At 49.9% G+C, this 18736-nt stretch overlaps 1 protein-coding gene and 1 long non-coding RNA gene across 5 annotated transcripts in view; one reads left to right on the top strand and one right to left on the bottom strand.

Annotated features, from left to right (window-relative positions):
• LOC106036150 (uncharacterized) overlaps positions 1–3224 on the top strand; it is a 39758-nt gene extending 36534 nt beyond the window's left edge. For 2 of the 4 annotated variants that reach the window (XR_010825681.1, XR_010825679.1), the window contains 2 exons: positions 288–1304; positions 2329–3224. This is a non-coding gene — a long non-coding RNA (uncharacterized lncRNA). The remainder of the gene's footprint in view (positions 1–287; positions 1305–2328) is intronic. The other 2 variants (XR_010825680.1, XR_010825682.1) reach the window with 2 other exon arrangements.
• Positions 1303–18143, bottom strand: CRYAA (crystallin alpha A). Its single transcript, XM_066979565.1, has 4 exons — positions 17558–18143; positions 4299–4933; positions 3219–3341; positions 1303–2209 (listed from the first exon to the last, which is right to left on the bottom strand). The coding sequence occupies exons 2-4, from the start codon at positions 4485–4487 to the stop codon at positions 2000–2002; spliced, it is 522 nt and encodes a 173-aa protein (XP_066835666.1). The 5' UTR covers positions 4488–4933; positions 17558–18143; the 3' UTR covers positions 1303–1999.
• Between the last annotated feature and the right edge of the window lie 593 nt (positions 18144–18736).

The raw sequence follows: 18736 nt of genomic DNA, 5'->3' as shown, positions 1-18736 counted from the left end.
GAGGAGAGGAGAGGAGAGGAGAGGAGAGGAGAGGAGAGGAGAGGAGAGGAGAGGAGAGGAGAGGAGAGGAGAGGAGAGGAGAGGAGAGGAGAGGAGAGGAGAGGAGAGGAGAGGAGAGGAGAGGAGAGGAGAGGAGAGGAGAGGAGAGGAGAGGAGAGGAGAGGAGAGGAGAGGAGAGGAGAGGAGAGGAGAGGAGAGGAGAGGAGAGGAGAGGAGACCATACTCTCCATACCATGAGAAAAACAAACTGCATGTATTTTCTCACCATTTTTTTTTCTTTTTCACAGCTAATCATCCAAAAAGGAGTGGGTTTGCCTTTTTGGCAGAGCAAACACTCTCTCTCCAGCTGTCTTCAACTCCCCCCAAGGGCACGGCCGTGTGCTCCTTCATGTGAAGGAAGTGTTGTTGGTTGTCCTGCCTCGTTTTGCAGGCCGGATACAGGAGCACCCAGAGGTGTGTTGATTGAGATGAACTTGTGTCTGCTCCTGGGGAAGCACTGACCCCCTCTACTTAGGAGCCAAGGAAGCTCCACCTCATGTTGCAGGCCTCAGACTTGAGGATCTCTAGCAAGAAGAAAGCACAAGCTGTTTGTATCTGTGGGGTTAACTATGGGAATACAGGGCTATCACTGATATTATTTATGCTTTCCTTGTATATCACTGTTTTCCATCTGCTTGGAATGCTGTTTGGGTCAAGCATGAGTGCTGAGACCTTCAGTGTTGAGCATCTATGTAGGCTTGGAAGCCATGGCTTCCTTGTTTGGAATTGCACAGAGTAATTAGTACCTATGTTGGTGTTAGTACCTCCATCCAACCATCAAACAGCTTCAGTCATCCTCATCAGATGACACCCTCCACATTGTATCACAAAAATGAGGGCTGCATTGCCTTCTTCACTGACGCAATTAGCTTAAGAAATGGCATGGTGTCGTGTTGTTGATCATTATTTTTTTTTTGATCCTTTTGTTTTGCTTGCATGAAGGATAACAGGAACATGAAAGGAAGGACAAGTCATCATTACAAAATGTGCTTCCAGTGGTGGAAAGTGCATACTCTGAGCCGTGCAAGGCACCACACTAACCCTTATATTTCAAAAGCCTTGGAAAAGAACAAATCAAAACCCCGAAGCCAATTGCATGTTTCCTATATCTCTTTATTGACTGCCAGTGACCGAGTTCTCAGGCTGAGTGCCAGATACCAGTGGATCAGGTGGAGCTACACTAGAAGTACAGCGAGGGCAAGAGCAAGGGTGTGATACACGTAGGCTGGGATGAGCTCGGTGGGATTTGAAGCCTCTGCAGAGTGGTGAGCCCCCTCTCTCCCCGGAGAGCCTATTAAGACGTTGGAAAGACGTGCTTGTCCTAGTGTCAGCTGTCCCTAAGGGAAGTGACGGGCTGGCGGTGTGAACAGACACACTTAAACATCTTGCTGAAATAAAAATATATGCTGCGATCCCCAAACGTAACACGCTATTATTCGTCCTGCGGTTGCAAGAAACCTGTGGTACATTTATCACGCATACACAGTGTCCCAGGAAAGGGGCTTGGCTTGGCCGAGTTGCATTTTTTGGAGTAGCCAGTTTAACTGTGTGGGATAAACAAGTCTCTGGGGCTTTTCCCCTGCTCCAAGCCCCACCCCAAGCATTGGTGCACCAGGAGCCAGCGTTACTTGTGCACTCCCTCCTGCCTGGCGGTGGCTGTGGACCACAGCACGGCACCAAGACCCTTTCAGCAAGCACAACAGCGTGGCAGCACACGCAACCCGTGCCATCCCGACGGCACGGCTCACAGGCTTAAGATTCAAAGCCCACCAGCCACTCACCCAGCCCCTCATTCCACCCAAGGGAAGGAGAAAATAAACAAATGGGGGGGGGGGGGGGGGAATAAAAGAAATAAAACAACAAAACAAACCCCTCTAGGTATTCACTGATATCTACGCAATGGCTCCGGGAGCGAGACCTGCAGCCGGTGGCAGCCTGCGTACCGCAGCGGCCGGCGGGCTTAGGAGGAAGGCGCGGAGGTGGGCTTCTCCTCCCGGGACACGGGGATGGGCCTCTCGCTGTGGGTGGGGTCCATGTTGGAGGGGACCTTGGGGCCTGAGAAGGTCAGCATGCCGTCGCCAGACAGGGAGCAGGTGATGGCAGACTGGTCCACGTTGGCGGGCAGGCGGTACCGGCGGTGAAACTCACGGGAGATGTAGCCGTGGTCATCCTGGAAGGCGGTGGGGGAGAGGAGAAAGCCATGTCAGAAACCCCCAGTGCCCACCCAATCCCACTGCTCCATCAGAGGCGGGTCCGCGTTGACCCTTTGCTTTTTATTCTGTCTTGCAGGTCTGTAGGACCAGGTGTTCCCCCGGGATGCCTCTGAAGCCCCAAGAGCTGAGCAGAGCAGCAGGGTGTAATTTCAAGTCGCATGGGGGCCCCGCCACAGCCTCCGACTTCAAAGGATGCTTGAAGACAAAGCCTGAGGCTCTGTGAGGCGAAGAGCAATGCGTGTATGCATGCCTATTTCCCTAATAGGCAGCGATGCTGTGTCAACCAAAGGATACAGTCCTGCCCGCCCCCCCTTTTTTTTTTGGCCAAAACAGTGAGAAATGTGATTATGTTTTTTTAATTCAACCATGGAAATGGCCGATCTCTTTCTCTGTAGTAACAGCGTCAGAAAAAAATAACTATATTGAAAAATACATGCTGTTTCCAGGCTAGAGCTTTGTCTGGCCAGAAAGTGCATGAGAAGAATTAACCCCCCACTGGTATAATTCACTTTTCAACCCCCACCGTTATTTCCATGACATATGTGTTAAAAGTTTCCAAGCCTGAGGCTCTTGGTTGTTTTTCTTTTGTTCAGTTTGCTTTTCCTTTTCTCTTCCAGATCAGCATACGAAAACTCTGTTTTCACTAATGATTCTGGCTTATGAAAGCTCGGCCATGCTGTGGCAGCACCGGGTAATGCTCATTGTTTTGGTCCGGTGTTAGTAGTGAACAATGCACATTGTCATCTGATGGTTATGGAAGATGATGGTCAAAAACAAACAAAGGAGAACTGGATTAGCTTATTATTGCCAGATATCAGGCTTGGGCTCTATAAGAGCTGGACATGTTAATAATGGCTATCGGTAAGTAACTCCTGATTTTTTTCCCTTCCACTGGGGGATGATGGAAAGAAAGAAAACAGAGCTCGATTCCCCATTTTCTTCACCGTCACAGTTACTTCCACCTACCTGTCTTTCACTGTGCTTGCCATGGATTTCCACAAAGTCATCGATAATCTTCACGCTCAGATCTTCAGGAGAAAAGTGTTTTACATCCAGCATGATCGTAAACTTGTCCCGGTCAGACCTCACCTGAAATGAACATTGTTATGAAGTAAGACCCAAGCTTTGCTTATGGAGGTAGTGTTGGCATCAAGGACCAAGGGGCAGCAGCCTCTTGGCATCACAGTTCTCCCTCCTGCAGCTACAGGCCAGGCTGATGCACAGCCTGCTGGCCTCAGCAAAAGTCTTTCTCCTGATCACAGTAAGAGAGGCCCCAGGGACGTTGAGGGTCTTTGCAATAATATTTCAATTGCCCTGGGCAGATGCATCCCTTCTTGCTGCAATTCTTTTGCCAGACAACCCTTTGATTGCACTTAGAAATCTGCCAGATGCACCAGGCATTTGTGCCCAGCAGCAAGATGGGATCAAAATTAATGTTCTGTGACAGTATGTGTTTTGTCCTTTCAGCAATTTACAGTGTCTTTGTGGTTTCAGCTCTGTAGCTAGATTCTGGCAGCAAACCAGTGAGAGCAGGCTAGAGAAATCCCCGGTCCCCAAGCTTTGGGCTATAGCCCCGCATCTATATGTTCCTCACAAGCTTCCCTTGGAGAACTGCTCCTGGGTCCTCCAGTATGGGTTGGCAGAAAACACAGAGCTGCCGAGGCGGAGGAAGGGGCTGGAGAAGCTCCTGCTCGCGCTTGCCCGTGTCCTCTCCAAGGCTGAGCCGAGCTCCCGGGCACTTATTCTGGCAGAAGCTCGGTTCCTCCCTCACCACACGGATGATGGCTGTGAGGGCAACACAGGCAGCCTGGTACGTGTCATGAAACAGCTTGCTGTTGCTCAAAAGGAAGACTTCTCCCGAGCTAGGGCTAGCCCGGGCGCCAGAAGGGGCAGGCGGCTGGGCCTGGCAGCAGGCTGGAGGTCCTCCTCGCACCCCGGCAGGGGCTGCAGCCTCTGCCCTGCTCTGGAAAGCAGCGGGTGGAGAGGAGCAGGCGGAGGCACGGGGAAAGGGAGGAAGGCAAAGGAGGGGAGGGCGAGGACCCTTACCTCTGAAATGCCCGACTCCAGCACGCTGCGGAAGAGGGACTGCCGGTAGTAGGGGCTGATAGTGGAGGAGAACAGAGGCAGGAGATCATACTCCAGGAGACCCTCTCCGAAAAACTGGTCGAACAAACGGCTTGGAATCAGGGGTCCCAGAGCGCGCTTGAACCAGGGGTGCTGGATGGTAATGTCCATGCTTGCTGCTGCTACGTCTTGTTCCAAGGGAGAGCGAGGGGGCCGTGCAACCGCTCGGAGGACAGCGATGCCTTTGCTGGCCTGCACAGTGCAGCCCGGGGAAGGCTGCCCCTATATATACCGGTCTCGCAGAATGAAGGTATTAGTGGGATTTCTCTGGAAAGACATGATCTCACGGCGAAGGCAACGTGGTCAGCAGAAATGCGGAGACTGACCTGGGGATGACAGTCTGGTGGGAACCAGCGCCAGATCTCCTGGAGGGACGCTGCCAGGCTGTGATGCACGGGGCGGTCCCTGCCCAGGGGCACCGGCACGTCCTCCGCAGGAGCTGGATGAAGGGGACACGCCAGGGAGCTTCCTAGGGATGTCTGGGGAGGAGGCACCTTCTGTGGGTCTTTGCCACCGGCCCTTGGCTTCTCGTTCATTTGCTTCTATTTCTGCTGCTCCTTGAAACAGAGACACAAAGTCTTTTAAAAATAAATGAAATAAAAGTTTTCTTCTGAGAGAGAAATGGTTTGATTCGGGTTGGAGAAAGGGAAACTCTTTTGCAATGTGCTGTATGATGTCTCTGACACCTCTGGGCAGGGATCCTGGCACGGCTGGGGGGACGCAATGTCAATGCGTGGTGCAGAGCACGAACATGGACTTGACAAAACATAAAATCCTAACAAACAAATTCTTTCCCAAATGAAAGAAGGAAAGAAAAGGTTGCTCACTGACCAGAACAGCAGCCCCACAGATGCTCTGCGGGGCGTCACTGTTTTGATTTGGGTGTTATTGTGGGCTCACTTATCCCCAGGTGTCATGGCACAGGCCCCGACGGGCAGACAGGCCGTGTGGGGTCAGAGAGGCTCCGCTTCCCAACAAGGCTCAGCACCAGTCAGCTGTGACATCCAGACCCCCAGAGCCACTTGTTGAAGGACTGCATGCCACGGGCCTTATAGACAGAGGAGGCACCTACACTGGGAGTCCTGCCCACCTCAGCACCTTCTGCAGTCTCCACAGGGCGAGAGAGAGAGGGAAAGGGAACCTCCAAAATGCCTTTCTGACCTGACTTCTCCAGGCCAGAGGAGCTAAATTCAAGAAGGGGCTGAGGCAAAGTAACATTCAGCTGAGCACGGCCTGCCGTCCAGGTGCCTCGTCGTCTTGGAAAGTCCTTGGCCTTGACCCGTCCCTGTGGAGGCAGGCATTGAAAAGTGGGAAATGCTCCCATTACAGAGGCTTTCCTTAATGGAAAGCAAAAAGTGGGGTAGAAAAACATCCAGCCAGGCAGCAGAGACTGCTGAGAAGACAGACAAAAGCTTACATTCAACCTCGTCTATTTCCAGCAAAGAAAGGTCCTGTGGTCGGGCCTTGGCTCTCAGGCATGGTTTTTCTAAAACCAGGTGCCAAAACAAGACCAATCTCTCCTCAAAACACAGACAGAAAAAGTGTGACAGACAGACCTAACACCCTTTCAGTCCCATTGTCCCAGATCAGTCATTTTGCTTGAGAAAATGGATGGAAAGCAAACAAGGGTCATAAAACTCTTCCAAGATGTTCCTTTCAAGAGCGCTCTGAGGTTTGGGCCTTTGCCCTGGGGCAGAAGAAAATCTCTCCTCAGCCAGCCAGTACCTGGTAGCCTGCAGTTAACCAGAGGGTAGCAGTGAGCTGATATATGCAAAATGAAGGCGGTGGATGCTATCCCTGCAGGGTGCTGGAAAATGGAAAATACCTCTCCACCTAAATTTCATCTAAAACGCAGTATATCATGATGCATTCAAATGTTTGATAAGTATTTATGGCTTTAGTTTCTTCTGGACATATATTTTCATGGATCTCTCTAGAATTAATCATATCCATTTTGTCTTTTATGGGCTTTTGTGTCTTTTATGGGCAAAATATTTCACTGAAACATAAATTCATTCACAGCAGTTTTTCTTCTGATACAGACTTCCAAATGTCTGCCTCTGGGCAATGAGCAGTCTCCTGAGACTCCCTGCATCTAACTTTCAGTGGTCTAAAACTTAGGTGTCTGGTCTCGGTGAGTTGTCTAGGCTCCCTGTCCAGTCAGTGGAGAGAGACAGATGCCTCCAGATGGGTCACATTATAACGCGGATGGCTAGGAAAGGTGAAATCTTTCAGCACTGCCTACATCTCAGGTAAGAGGGTAATTCTAATTCCAACCTCCTTCTGGACAAGAAGAGCTGGTAAGATGAATCCCATCCACTGTGACTTGTGCCTCCTCTCAGAAGGAAACTACATCTGGGAATACCAAGAAGGAGATTTGGATTCTACGGCAACAGATTAAACAAAGATTTTGGTATGAGAGGAGAAAGCAACCATTTTGCACTATTTCAGGGGACCAGCCTTCTCACAGGATGCACTGCCTTTGTGTACCACTACCACTGACTGAACAAAAACAGTGATATTTGTTGGCATTCCTGTAAGACAAACAAACTGGTGCACGTGTTCAAAAGCACACCAAAAGCCATATGTCAAAGGCAGGCTCTCCCAGAGCCTCATTGCAAATTTGTAAAGTGAGTCCAACTCAGGCCCACCAGCAGGATCTGCTGTCTACCTTATCCTTAAAAGAATCCCTTCCTAAACTATTACAAATAACTGCCAGCACATAAGACACCTAGTAAAGGCCATGATGTTGCCCAGGACAAGCTGCAGAAATCCTAGGCTGGGTTTCTGAGTAAAGTAGGCTCCAGTGATGAAAAAGAGCCCGTGCTTTTTTCCAGCTACCATTTGTTTGGGCACATGACTGACCCTCAGCTGCCAATTTCTGTGTGAGACCAGCGCTGCTTCCAGCCTCCATGGACAAGCCCTGTGCAAGCCCAGCATGAAGAGAAAAGCAAGTATTTAAGTGACCGGTCAGGTGTAACCGTGGAGGGCTTGTACGTGAGTCTGAAGTGCTAATACCATCTCGAGCACTGTTTTTGACCGATGTGTTGCGGCCCCAGGAGAGCCGAGAAAGGCAATCTCTCTGCTCTGATCTGCATGCCCTCTCGAGTGAAGTGGTCTCCGCTGACCTGCAGAGTGTGTAGCTCTTTGCATAACTTTTGTGGAAGATGAGAACGAGTTCTGATGCTTTTTCTATCAACAAGACCAGTCAACCTGAAAAGGTAGGACTGTGCTCACTTGGATGGCCCTCTGCACTTAGATGTTTAAGCTGTTTAGCAGCGATATAAGGGAGCGAATGATCTCTGCCCATATTTAAAGCTAAAATTGTTGGAGCATGACAGTCAGAGTTTTCCCTTTGGAGAAACACCTCTGTGAGGTACAAAAAAGGGTTCATGACAAACCCACAGAGTAAGGACTGGTAATAATATGAGTTTGTTGCAAGTTTTCTTCCTAACAGTCCTGCTGTGATGAAAAATACTATGAAATGTCTGAAAAAGAGTGGTAAGCAGGAAAAATAAGTAAAATAATTATAGTAAATAAATAAAAGAGCAAACATGCTTTTCCTAATCTTACACAGGCCCAGCTTTGGAAAGGATGTGAGAAGTCCATACAAGTCAGTACAAAAGCAGTAAAGCCAAGGGGCCAGGCTCACTAGGGAGACAGTGTTATCAGTTTTGGCTCATTCTTTGCTGAGCTGCTAAGCACTTATTAGAAGCTTTCCCTAGTAGAGAACACAGAATTTTTCTTTCTTTCTTTCTTTCTCTTTTTCTTTCTTTCTTTCTTTCTTTCTTTCTTTCTTTCTCTCTCTCTCTCTCTCTCCTCTCTCTCTCTTTCTTTCTTTCTTTCCTTCCTTCCTTCCTTCTTTCTTCCTTCCTTTCTCTCTCTTTCTTTCTCTCTCTTTCTCTCTCTCTCTCTTCCTTCCTTTCCTCCTTCCCTCCTTCCTTCCTTTCTCTTTCTCTTTCTCTTTCTCTTTCTCTTTCTCTTTCTCTTTCTCTTTCTCTTTCTCTTTCTCTTTCTCTTTCTCTTTCTCTTTCTCTTTCTCTTTCTCTTTCTCTTTCTCTTTCTCTTTCTCTTTCTCTTTCTCTTTCTCTTTCTCTCTCTCATTCTTTCCATCTTAAGATACGAGTCCTTCCACCTGAAGACATTTCCCATTCTTCAAGCACACACATGCCACCCAGGGCGGTGCCGCAGTCAGCAGCTCCCAGCCTTTCCACCACTTCTGCCCTGGGATGCCTACGGAGGAAGGAGTGACTGAGTACAATTGCAGCTAGACTCACTTTCTCCCATGCTCAACCCCCATTGAACACCATGGAAAGCACCGAAGTAATGATTTCTGCTGAGTTTCGGATGCTGTTGATATCCTGCTAAAGTTCATATTGGCTGGGAGGAGGTGAGGCCGTGTTAGCAGTGCAATTTGCACACCATGATTAGCTGCGGCTGGGGCTGCAAGGTTAACACAATGGGAGGGCTGACATGAGAGGAGGCAGATGTTATATCCTTTTCTCATTAGAGGAACAAATGTTTCTTGTTGAAAGCAAAAGGAACACTTGAAAAACCCTCTTTGAGGATAGCTCTTAGCAAGACATCAAGTGGGGGGTTGCTACCTGCCGCGCACCTTTAAAGATCAGGCCCCGTGTTAAGAAGTTTAAACATAGATCTGGTAGCCTAACTTTCAGAAAGTATATTTTTATTTAAAAAGTTGGGTTGCTTTTCTTTTAAAGAGAGGTCAGCATGTCCCTGAGGAACTCTGAAATCCCCTGTGCTCCCCAGGGCGCTGCCTGCTCCCACGTCCATCGGCTGGTGAGCGATCCCCCTGCACCGAGCAGCCTGGCGTGGAGCAAGGCATGAAGCCTGTCCCAGTACAAGGCATGGCAGCTCTCCCCTCCCTCATCTCTGCTTCTTTTCCTTGATGAACCATGAACTCCTGCACCACAGGTGTTGTCCCAGGTGGTCCCTACGCTCATTCACAATGGCTTTTGTCCCATGGGGAGTGTGCTTGCAGTTACCCACCACCAGAGCCAGGGAGAGAGTGAGCAGAGAGGGGGCAAATTGTAGAGGTGACATTTCTAGTTTTCTACCTAACAAGACATCTTTGTCCCACTGTTCTTAAGATACAATCCTCTGCTTTATTGCTGGCCTTTGGGATTTCCACCCCCACAGATCCTTCCTCCCCGTTTTAAAGGCATGGGGCAAATTTTATTTCCTGGCTTATACCGATCCGCAGTCAGATTCACTATTCAGCTGTATGCTGGAAAAGTTAAATATCCACTCTCCTCATGCAAAGGCTGATATTTATTTTATCTAAAGATTTTATATAATACCAACAGTCTGCCCTGGTGCAGCCAAAGAGGCTTAAAAAATTACTAGCAATCCCTTTTTTCCACCTCAGAGCCCACATCCTAAACACTGAACAAATCCCATCAGTGTTTGGGGCACATAACATCATTGTTGTCAAATCAATGGTGAATTTACATGCTGTTAATCCTTGGCATTTATTCAAACAAGCTCAGCAAGTTTTAGCAGCACAATGCATTTTATGTTTTCATCAATGGATTTACATAGTGAATGAGAGATGCTCTCCCCTTCCCCGTCTGCAGCAGCACACCAGAGAGGGGGAGACGTGAAGAGAGCATCTAGCACGGAGAGCGGGAGAACTGGGAGAGAAACAGATTCGGAAGTTCACAGCTGCTAAGTAACGGTGCTTCTCCCCGTCTGTAGATCCCAGGGCAATTTGCAGAGGAGGTAAGTATCAGCACGGTGGCTGGGAACAGTAAGTAAAATGAGTTCTCACCCAGACAGGCTGAGGTACAGCCCTTTTCACTCCCCTAGTCTTCAGTAGGAATAAAACCACCTCTCTTTCAAGGCCACAGAGCTTGCTGCTGAGAGTCCCTCTGCCCTGCAACCAGCCCTCATCTCCCTGAGCTTTCCATGGCTCCTCTTCCTACAGTATCAAACATTCCCTTTGCTTTGAAACCATTCATGTCAGGCTAGAGAATTTGAGAGTGCAAGGTTATTTTGTGAGATGATATTTACTGATATAAAGCAAATAATGAAGCCAAGTCATGTAACAGTTTGAGAAATTAAAACCTCAAATGTTTACCGGAGGAAAGGAGGAATGATGTCCATTGATTTTGATATGAACCCCTTCCAAAAAAGGAAAAAAAGAAAAGAAAAGAAAAGAAAAGAAAAGAAAAGAGAAGAGAAGAGAAGAGAAGAGAAGAGAAGAGAAGAGAAGAGAAGAGAAGAGAAGAGAAGAGAAGAGAAGAGAAGAGAAGAGAAGAGAAGAGAAGAGAAGAGAAGAGAAGAGAAGAGAAGAGAAGAGAAGAAAAAAGAAAAGAGAAGAAAAAAGAAAAGAGAAGAAAAAAGAAAAAGAATAAATGTATCTTCAGTTCTTTACTTACAACACAGTTCTTTCATTTTAGGAAATTAAGTGGTCTTGACATTTTAGATGTGCGTTGTTTCTGCACGATCTACATGAACATTCCTGCACTGAGCAGATCTTCCTACAGAGCCTACATCAGACTGTTTCTATAGATTTTTTTTTTCTCCAAAGGAACCAATACCCAGCTTCTTCATTGTGTGACCTAGAGGGAAGGTACGGCAGACAGGGAAGGACGGGGTATCTCAGGAAATGCTCTACCACAGACATTCACTAGACAAACAGCAATGTGGAAGACTCAGGAAGCAGATGAGGCAAACACTGCAGCCACCTGGTAATTCTGCGGCGAACCACGCAGTCCTGGTTTGGGTCTGCCTCCCTCTGTCAGAGCAGGGTTTGGAGGGAAAACACGAGGCACCAAGGGTACGTGTTATGGCATGACTTGTTGAGCCACCCAGAAAAGCTCAATAAATTGCCTAATCACCGATGATTGTGCAGTTGTTTAGTGCTCAGGTGTGAAATGGCACCGGGAATTGAGCCGGGGTTTTTGGTGTTGGGGTGATCATGGAGATCAGCTCACAGAGAAGAGTCGTTGGCAGGGAAAAAAGGCCATGTGAGATACAGAAGGGACACTGACGAAAGGGGATTTGGGCAGGGAAGTTGTATTATTGATTCGGGCTAGAGAGTGAGAGGCATCGAGAGACCTGTTGGTACTGCAGAGGCTAAAACCTCTGAACCAGCTGCTGTGTGTACACAGGCTGCCTGTATAATTAACTTATAATAAGTTAAAATAGACAAACTACTGCACCTGCACAACACAAACACATCCAGCATCTTCTGCAGGTAGCACGTCCTTCAGCAGGCAGCCACGGGGTGCACCTCTGAACCTCCACCAGGTCCAGAAGTCCCCGAGCAGTGCCACAGGGCGTGCAAATCTCCCCACGCTGAGGAGAAATACAGCACGATCACAGCTTTCATCTGGCTCAGAAGAGACCCGCTGTGTCCATCCAACCAAACTGCAAGCAAAGAAAGCTAGCTCCTGATGAGCTAGTGATCCCTGGTCCCACCAGGACGAGTCTGTTACGGTGGCAGCTGCCCGGTGACTTGGAGAATTTATTTTTACAGTAGCCCAGTGATGGGAACCTTAGGAAAACATCACTTGGCAGAGAAAGACCCTAATGATCCGCTTGCCTAAGCTGCTCCCAAATCCCCTTGCTGGTTTTATGTGCGCTCGTGTGAGGATGAGCATTAGCGTGAGGGTGCTGGAGGTTAGCAGCAAGAAGATTAGCAGGACAGGCCGGCGAGCAAAATGCTGAGAGGGGCTCTGCGTGCGTCACTGCGCGCACACGCTGAAAGCGCAAGGGCGTGCTCTCAGCAGCTCCTCTCAGTCGTTATGCACCACAGGTTTATGGCTGCTTTGCACCACCAGAGGAGGGAAACGAGTCAACGTGAGCCAGCGATCCCCTCGATGTCTCCTACGATCCCGTGAGTTAAATAGAGCACACACAGGCCTGGGACCGGAGCACACTCCCGAGGAGAGGGCCACCAACTAAGGGATAATCAAGCTGAAGATCATCACGTTTCCCAGACTCTCACCCCCTGGCAAGTATTACACTCAGGAGCAGCAGATGGGAACAGACCTGAGCCAGAGGATGCAACACTAATGACCAGGGCTCTGCTGTGTATAATTAAGGTTAAATGACAAAGATTGTCACAGTACCTCCGGTCTAAACCAACCTCTCTTTTCCCTTTGCTTTTTTTTTTTTTTTTCCCCCAGATGCTTTATGCTTTTTGTCTAAAGGTCATAGCTAGGGAGACGGAACATGGTGAGGGAAAACAAGCAAACAGAAAACCCCCCGCTGCAGCTGTTCAGTAAAAGAAAGAAAATTCTGTATTTCACAACTGGGAGGAGCAGTGCAGAGGAAGGGAGTTGCAGCTCGGGGTGCAGTAACGGGAGGAAATCTTAGAGCAATAATTTTTAAATGCAGGGCCCCAAATCTAAAGTCCATGCAAACACAAAAGTCCTTGTATAATATTTTTCACTTAACTGGAGTGACACAATGATCTGTAGATCACAGAGGAGCTTTTCAGTGACCCGGCGACGATGCTCTCAGTTATAAAAGTTTAAGTAATGTGCTTTGTGCACAGCTGTGGATGTAGGAGGGGAGTTCTGGTGGCTTCTGATAGCATTTTGGCAGACGAGCAAATAGAAGTTTGCACTAAGTAGCGCTGCCCAGTCCTCTAGTGTTCTCACGCACGTTCTCACCTGACAAGAGGGGTGCTCTGCAGTCTTGCTGAACTACCTGAGAAGTGTCCCCCTTGTAGTCCTACGTACCATTTTGGCACTGAATGTGCCCAGCCTTCCCTTCTCACTCTGAAGCCCTGTGCGGCTCTGCTCCTCTGACTCCCCAGGTGTCATTCAGTGGGATGGCACTGTGTATTTCTGTGCTGATGAGTGATTAAAACCTTCTGGCAAAGCTGTTCGGTCTTTCTCTGCGACTGTGTTGCTCTACCGTCCTGTCCCAGGGAACATAAAAAATCGATGCCAGGTGGCATTGATTCCACCTCATTTCGACCCCCTCCTATGGCAGCTGGGTTATTTCGGCCTGCGGGGATGCAGCTTGGTTGAAGAAGTATACGGTCAGCAAAGAAAATGCCTGCTGCAGTCAATAAAAGCACAAAAAGAGACTGGCATGTGTCTTCGAGAAATTGAGGATGGCCTTATTGAAAACTGCTCCACTCCCCCTGGGGTTCCCAGAGCCTGAGAATTTCAGGCCACACAAGAAAAACTGCAGCCCTTGCAACGCTATATAATAAATGTACTCCTATAAAGCAGAAGAGACACTGCCCTGGAAAAAAAAAAAAAAAAAAACCCTGCCCTTCTCCTCTGAATGTTATTGCAAGGATTTCGACACGGCTGCTCCGTGGCTTACATACCGCAGTTGGCAAGTGCTTTCTTATCTCCATAAATCGTAGTGCAGGCAATTTTTCCAGTGTGTTCACAGCATATCAGAAGCAATGTGCAGCCTTCGGTTGAAATCACAATATGCTCCACATCCATTTAGCATCTATTCCCATAGGCTACCGCGCTGCAGAGCGGGTTTTTCCTTTACAAAGCTTGCTCTGGGGGCTGAAAACTTGTGCAGCTCTGGAAGGTGTTCAGAGGGGTCTCTGTTAGTTTCCAGTCACACATAAAATAATTTTTTCGAACCTCTGAAAAGCACCAACACCCAAATTTCCTGCGAGATGACCGGAGTTGTCTTGCCAGGAATCTCATCCTTCCCGTCAGCTTGCTCTGTCAACATTATTCTCTATGTGAGGGACTGGCACAAGTGCTCATTTTCACAGGACCTTAGCTTTCATTTTCACCCTTAATCCAAGGGCTGATTTTCCAAGTGTTTGCCTTCCAGCTTGTTCTGGGCCACAGACAACAAGATTTTCCCAAGCTGCCCTAAGCCAATGTGCCTATGGCACAGGAAGGCAAAGGGAGGGAGCTGCATTATCAGCTCAACAAAGAGCTGAGGTTTCGCGGGTGCTGTTGCCTTGTTTCACACCTTTTTAGCTTTCTGTCTTGCAGGCATCAGAAGTTTTTGGAGGTAAGGGCTGTTTTTAACTTGTTCCTACATGTTTACTTCTCGAGCTGAGTGATTTTCCCTGGCCCAAATAAGCAAAGCTGAACAAATGTGAAGGGATGCTCAACTCCAGAGCAAAACCATGGAAGCGGCCCTCAGCGTCAGACTCCTTTTGTTAAGTTTACGCCCTACAGCACATAAAATCTGGAGCTGAAATGCAGAGCTTGAGCCCTAAGCTCTCTAAGCAAGGTAGCTGCCTCCATGGACTGACACACAACCAGCCCTCTAATATGAGAGACATATTTGCAAGCCTGCTCCACCTTTCCCAGTGGCAATGCTGGAGACCCTAGGCTCCCCTGGTCACAGAAAGGACCAGTTAGAGGGAGACTGAGGACGGGGAGTCACCAGGAAGGAGGAACCAAGCAGCAATTTCTTTTTCCCAGCCTTTAGTTGGACTTTGTGAGTGCTCAGGACTGGACACACAAAATCTACCACGTTAAAACAGAATGACGAGTGCCAGCTGTAAGATTTAACCTTGTTAATCCAGCAATTTATCACTGTTGGTAAATCAATAGCAGCTGTCCAGGAGGCTGCATCGATATACCTGCTCAGCGGCAGGGCACTGCCAACAGGGCATTTTTTTTTGCAGCTGTGACTTTAAAACCTCTTCTGGCCTAGAAGCACAGTACAGCAAAATTCCCATGGCATTCCAGTGAAGACAACTGCTTAGGAAAGCAGTTTATATGGGGATAAAAACAAGTAGGCTCTTTTGTAGGCATTGGCACACTGATTAAAGTGCCATGTACCTCGCCTTAGGGCATTCATTGTATCCACAATTATTGAGAGAGACAGGGACAAAGGACAGGGAGAGTGTGTGAAAAAGTGCACAGAAAAGTGCTTGGATGGGCATCTGCTGCTGCTCAGCATTGTATATGTCCTCTTCCCTTGAGGCATATCAGGTCCACGGAGGGCTTTCGGGCAGACCCCAGGGCTCTGGTGGAGCCTGGAAGCCCCTCGCTGCAGGCCCCTCCTGTCTGAGCGCACCTTTAATATGAGCAGTAATACCACAAGGAGAGTAAAGGAACACGATTCAGGCCTTTTGGGGAGGGGGGGGTAGGTGAGAGCTGGAAAAATCACTGGGACCTGTAACACCAGCTCACTGAGATTGCAATGGCATGGCTGTAAAGCCTCCTAACCACTGCCATGTGCTCCCAGCACATCCCTGAAGCCCCGCAGAGATCCAGAGGGATTCTGCAGGCTGGGCAGGCAGAGGCCAGGGGGACCCCAGGTGCCTGAGCCTGACAATATCGGGGCTACAGGAGAGCTGCCAATCCTTTCAGCAGCATCAGTGCTGGGACAGGGAAGCCTCTGTCATTTAGGACCAGCTAAACGCTGGAATATTCCCGAGTCGGGTGCTGAGCGACTGAGCCAGGCTGTGGCTTCAGCTGCCCTCTCCCTGCACGCCTCAGGAACCCTTTCCATGACACTGCCACCTTCACTGCCTCATACCATGAAAGTTAGCAGGAACCACTGGTCTTGCTGTGGTTGCTTTAAACTGAAGGCAATCTTCAGGGGAAATAATTGGCTACTATTGTTCCAGCATTCATTACTGCTGTGTATATATATATATACGTGCGCGTGTGCCTGTGTGAAAGCATATTTTCAGCTACGAAGTCCAGACCTGGGCTCCTGGGAAACTCCCTTTGTCTTTTGCTCACCCACCCAAGGCAGGTAGGTCCTCTCCAGGCCCGAAGGACGTTCCCACAGCCACCCAGTGCTGCGTAGGTTTCCTGCAGCAGATTCACACCCCTGGTGTTACTTACTGAGCTAGCGTTACTTCAGCTAGAGCTACCTCACAGTGCTAAAACTAGCGCTGTAAATACTATCGATCTTGGCCCTGCTCTGAAAAAAAAGGTGCTGCTGGATGTTGCAAACAGGAGTATTTCTTGCTGCCCTCCAGGGAGGCACTTGACGGGAGCAAACAATTTTGTATTACTAGCGCTGAGCTTATTTTTCTAAGCCTCATTGGTACCTTAATCAGGTGGTAGCAAAAATGTCTGTTATTGCAGCTACTGCCCCGAAATCAAGTGCTAAAACAACAACGAGGAGAATTCACATGAGGCAGCACTGCTCTTCGCTGCGTCAAGCCCGGCAGCTTTGATGCTGGTGCTCTCACAGCACTGACTAAACAGATCGATCGGCTCTGCATCAGCCACTCCGTGAGTCGTAGCTGGGAAATGATGTTTGCACGGGATTGGAGCTCCTTGCTTTGCGAAGAAGCAGCTTGGCTTCGGGTAAAATTTTCCAAGGCACCTGTGCAGTAGGCGAGGAAAGCAGAGCTTCCTGCCGCCAGCTCCTGAGGGGTCTCACTCGTCTCCACCATCCTGTGCCTCTCTGCACCAGGAGTTTCCCTCACAACTGGAGCTGCTCAGGTGACACTTTCCTAAGTGCTCCCTTGCTGATATAGGGCCAGGCAGGTTTTTCCCAGGCTAGCCCTTCCTCTTCCAAAGCAGATCCCACGTTCACGTCCCCTCACGGGCCTCTGCTGTCCCCCAAAATCTAACTGGTGGCCTCCAGACCCCCCAAAAGCTGCACCAGGCTCCCCCAGCACCACCTCCTGAAGACACAAGCGGCATGTGCTGGTTCCTCAGGTGAACAAACGCATGCAGCAGGGCCCCTGGCACCGCGTTTCGCACACCTCACGCGCCAGGAGGCTGTGCCACGCGTTGGCACGGGCTCTCCGGCGCTCTCTTATTTATTGCCCAGCGCTCTGCCTTGCTGAAGGGCCCCTTCTGCTCCCGGGCACGGCGGTTTCTCGTGGCCAGGAGCTCTGCAGCTCCCTCTCGGCTCACCCCCGAGCTCCTCAGGCAGTCGCAGGGCTGTCCCGGGAGGTGCTGCCCTCAAGGACGGCCGGCTGAATTCCTGCTCCCCGTTCGCAGGGCTGCCTTGCGTGAGCCTTTCCAGCTGAGAGCCACAGGAGGGAGCCAGAGCAAAGCGAATGAAGCCTCGAGGGAACTTCGGCACGCAGCTTTTAGGGCTTTTACCCCGGTCATCCCCAGGCCCTTTGGAGTGAGGGGATTGTTTCAGAGGGATCCATGAAAAATAACAGAGAACAGCCCGCCTGCCGTCGGGAGGTGGCCATCCCTGCCCTCCGGTCTGCGTCCAGCTCTCAGGGTCCAGCAAACCAAACCAGCCGCAGAGTTTTGGTGCCACCACATCACGCCGCTCACCTGTGCTCCTCAGCCATCTGGGTCCAGGACACCTCCTGCCCAGGCTGGTGGGATGCTCCCCTGACACAGGGAAGCAGAAGGAGGTTTGATGTAGCTGCACCGGGCTCCTTTCCTAAACAAAATCTCTCTTCTGGAGATGTATCTCAGGACAAATCTGGCGCTCTGCCTTTTGAGTGTACTGCCGCAAGCAGAGTGCAGCAGCGGACAGACGCGGGAACGTGCAGGAGGTTTCACCCCCCACCCCCAGCAGCTCGTCTGGTATCCCTGCTCTACTTCACTTGCAGAAACAGCCGCTATTTTTAGGTCTAGTATTTGCTGATAAAAAAGCTCTGCCGTGAGGGCACAGTCCCATGACAGGCTTGGGCTGAACAAGTTTGCTGCCATGGAAAGGGAGCAGCCTTCCTCTCCATCCTCCTCCTCCTGCCCCATTATGGGGGTTTTCCCTGACTCCCCCCGCCCTGCTCCCATCTGGGCAGTGCAGCCTCACCCCTCCTGGCAAATTCTGATAAAACGATTTGGTTTATTAACCTAGCCATTTCGGGCAGTTCAGGCCACTTACCACAGCACAGGCAGGCGGGTAGGAGAGACGGAACAAAATAAGCACTGGGGAAGGGTGGAGGGAAACCCGCCCGTCCCTTACGACAGGGCTGGGCTGTTAGCAGAGCCCCGGCTGTGTCAGGAAACCACGACCAACCGAAGCCAGACTGCAAACACACAGAACGGTGCAATGGGTACAGTAGGTAGGCAAGCTTCTTCCCAGAGGATGGAAAATGGGAAGAGTTTGTGTGGGTTCAACGGGCACTAGACCCTCGTGGGGGTCTTGAGCTCAAGGGGCACTTGACGTGCTTGGAGGAGAGACCACAAAAAACTGAGAGACCACGAAAGGCTCAGGAGGTCCCCGAGCTGAAAAAAACGCGGAGGCTGGGAGCCTACCTGGGGAGACAGGGCATGCAAACCCTGCTTTCCCTCTCCCCTGGGGATCTGCTCTTCCTTTCCCCAGGCAGGCACAGCCACCAGCAACCCGCTGCCTCCCTCCCAGCCCTTCCAGCACGCAGTGATCGATCCTGCATGAGAAACACGCAGCCATGGAAGAGCCTGCCTTGACCTGCGCCTTGCCACCTCGCTGCACCGAGGCACGGAGGGCAAGCGGAGGTTTCACTGCTCCTGCTGGCACCTCCC

Source organism: Anser cygnoides, chromosome 1 (assembly GCF_040182565.1).
Source record: "Anser cygnoides isolate HZ-2024a breed goose chromosome 1, Taihu_goose_T2T_genome, whole genome shotgun sequence".
NCBI classification, from domain to species: domain Eukaryota; kingdom Metazoa; phylum Chordata; class Aves; order Anseriformes; family Anatidae; genus Anser; species Anser cygnoides.
This window is presented reverse-complemented; position numbering and strand designations above follow the sequence as displayed.

Coding starts and splice junctions, on each gene's coding strand:
- CRYAA (XM_066979565.1), bottom strand. CDS start 4,487: ATGGACATTACCATCCAGCACCCCTGGTTCAAGCGCGCTCTGGGACCC. Junction 3,342..4,298: donor TGGAGTCGGGCATTTCAGAG/GTAAGGGTCCTC, acceptor TGTTCATTTCAG/GTGAGGTCTGACCGGGACAA. Junction 2,210..3,218: donor GCAAGCACAGTGAAAGACAG/GTAGGTGGAAGT, acceptor ACCGCCTTCCAG/GATGACCACGGCTACATCTC.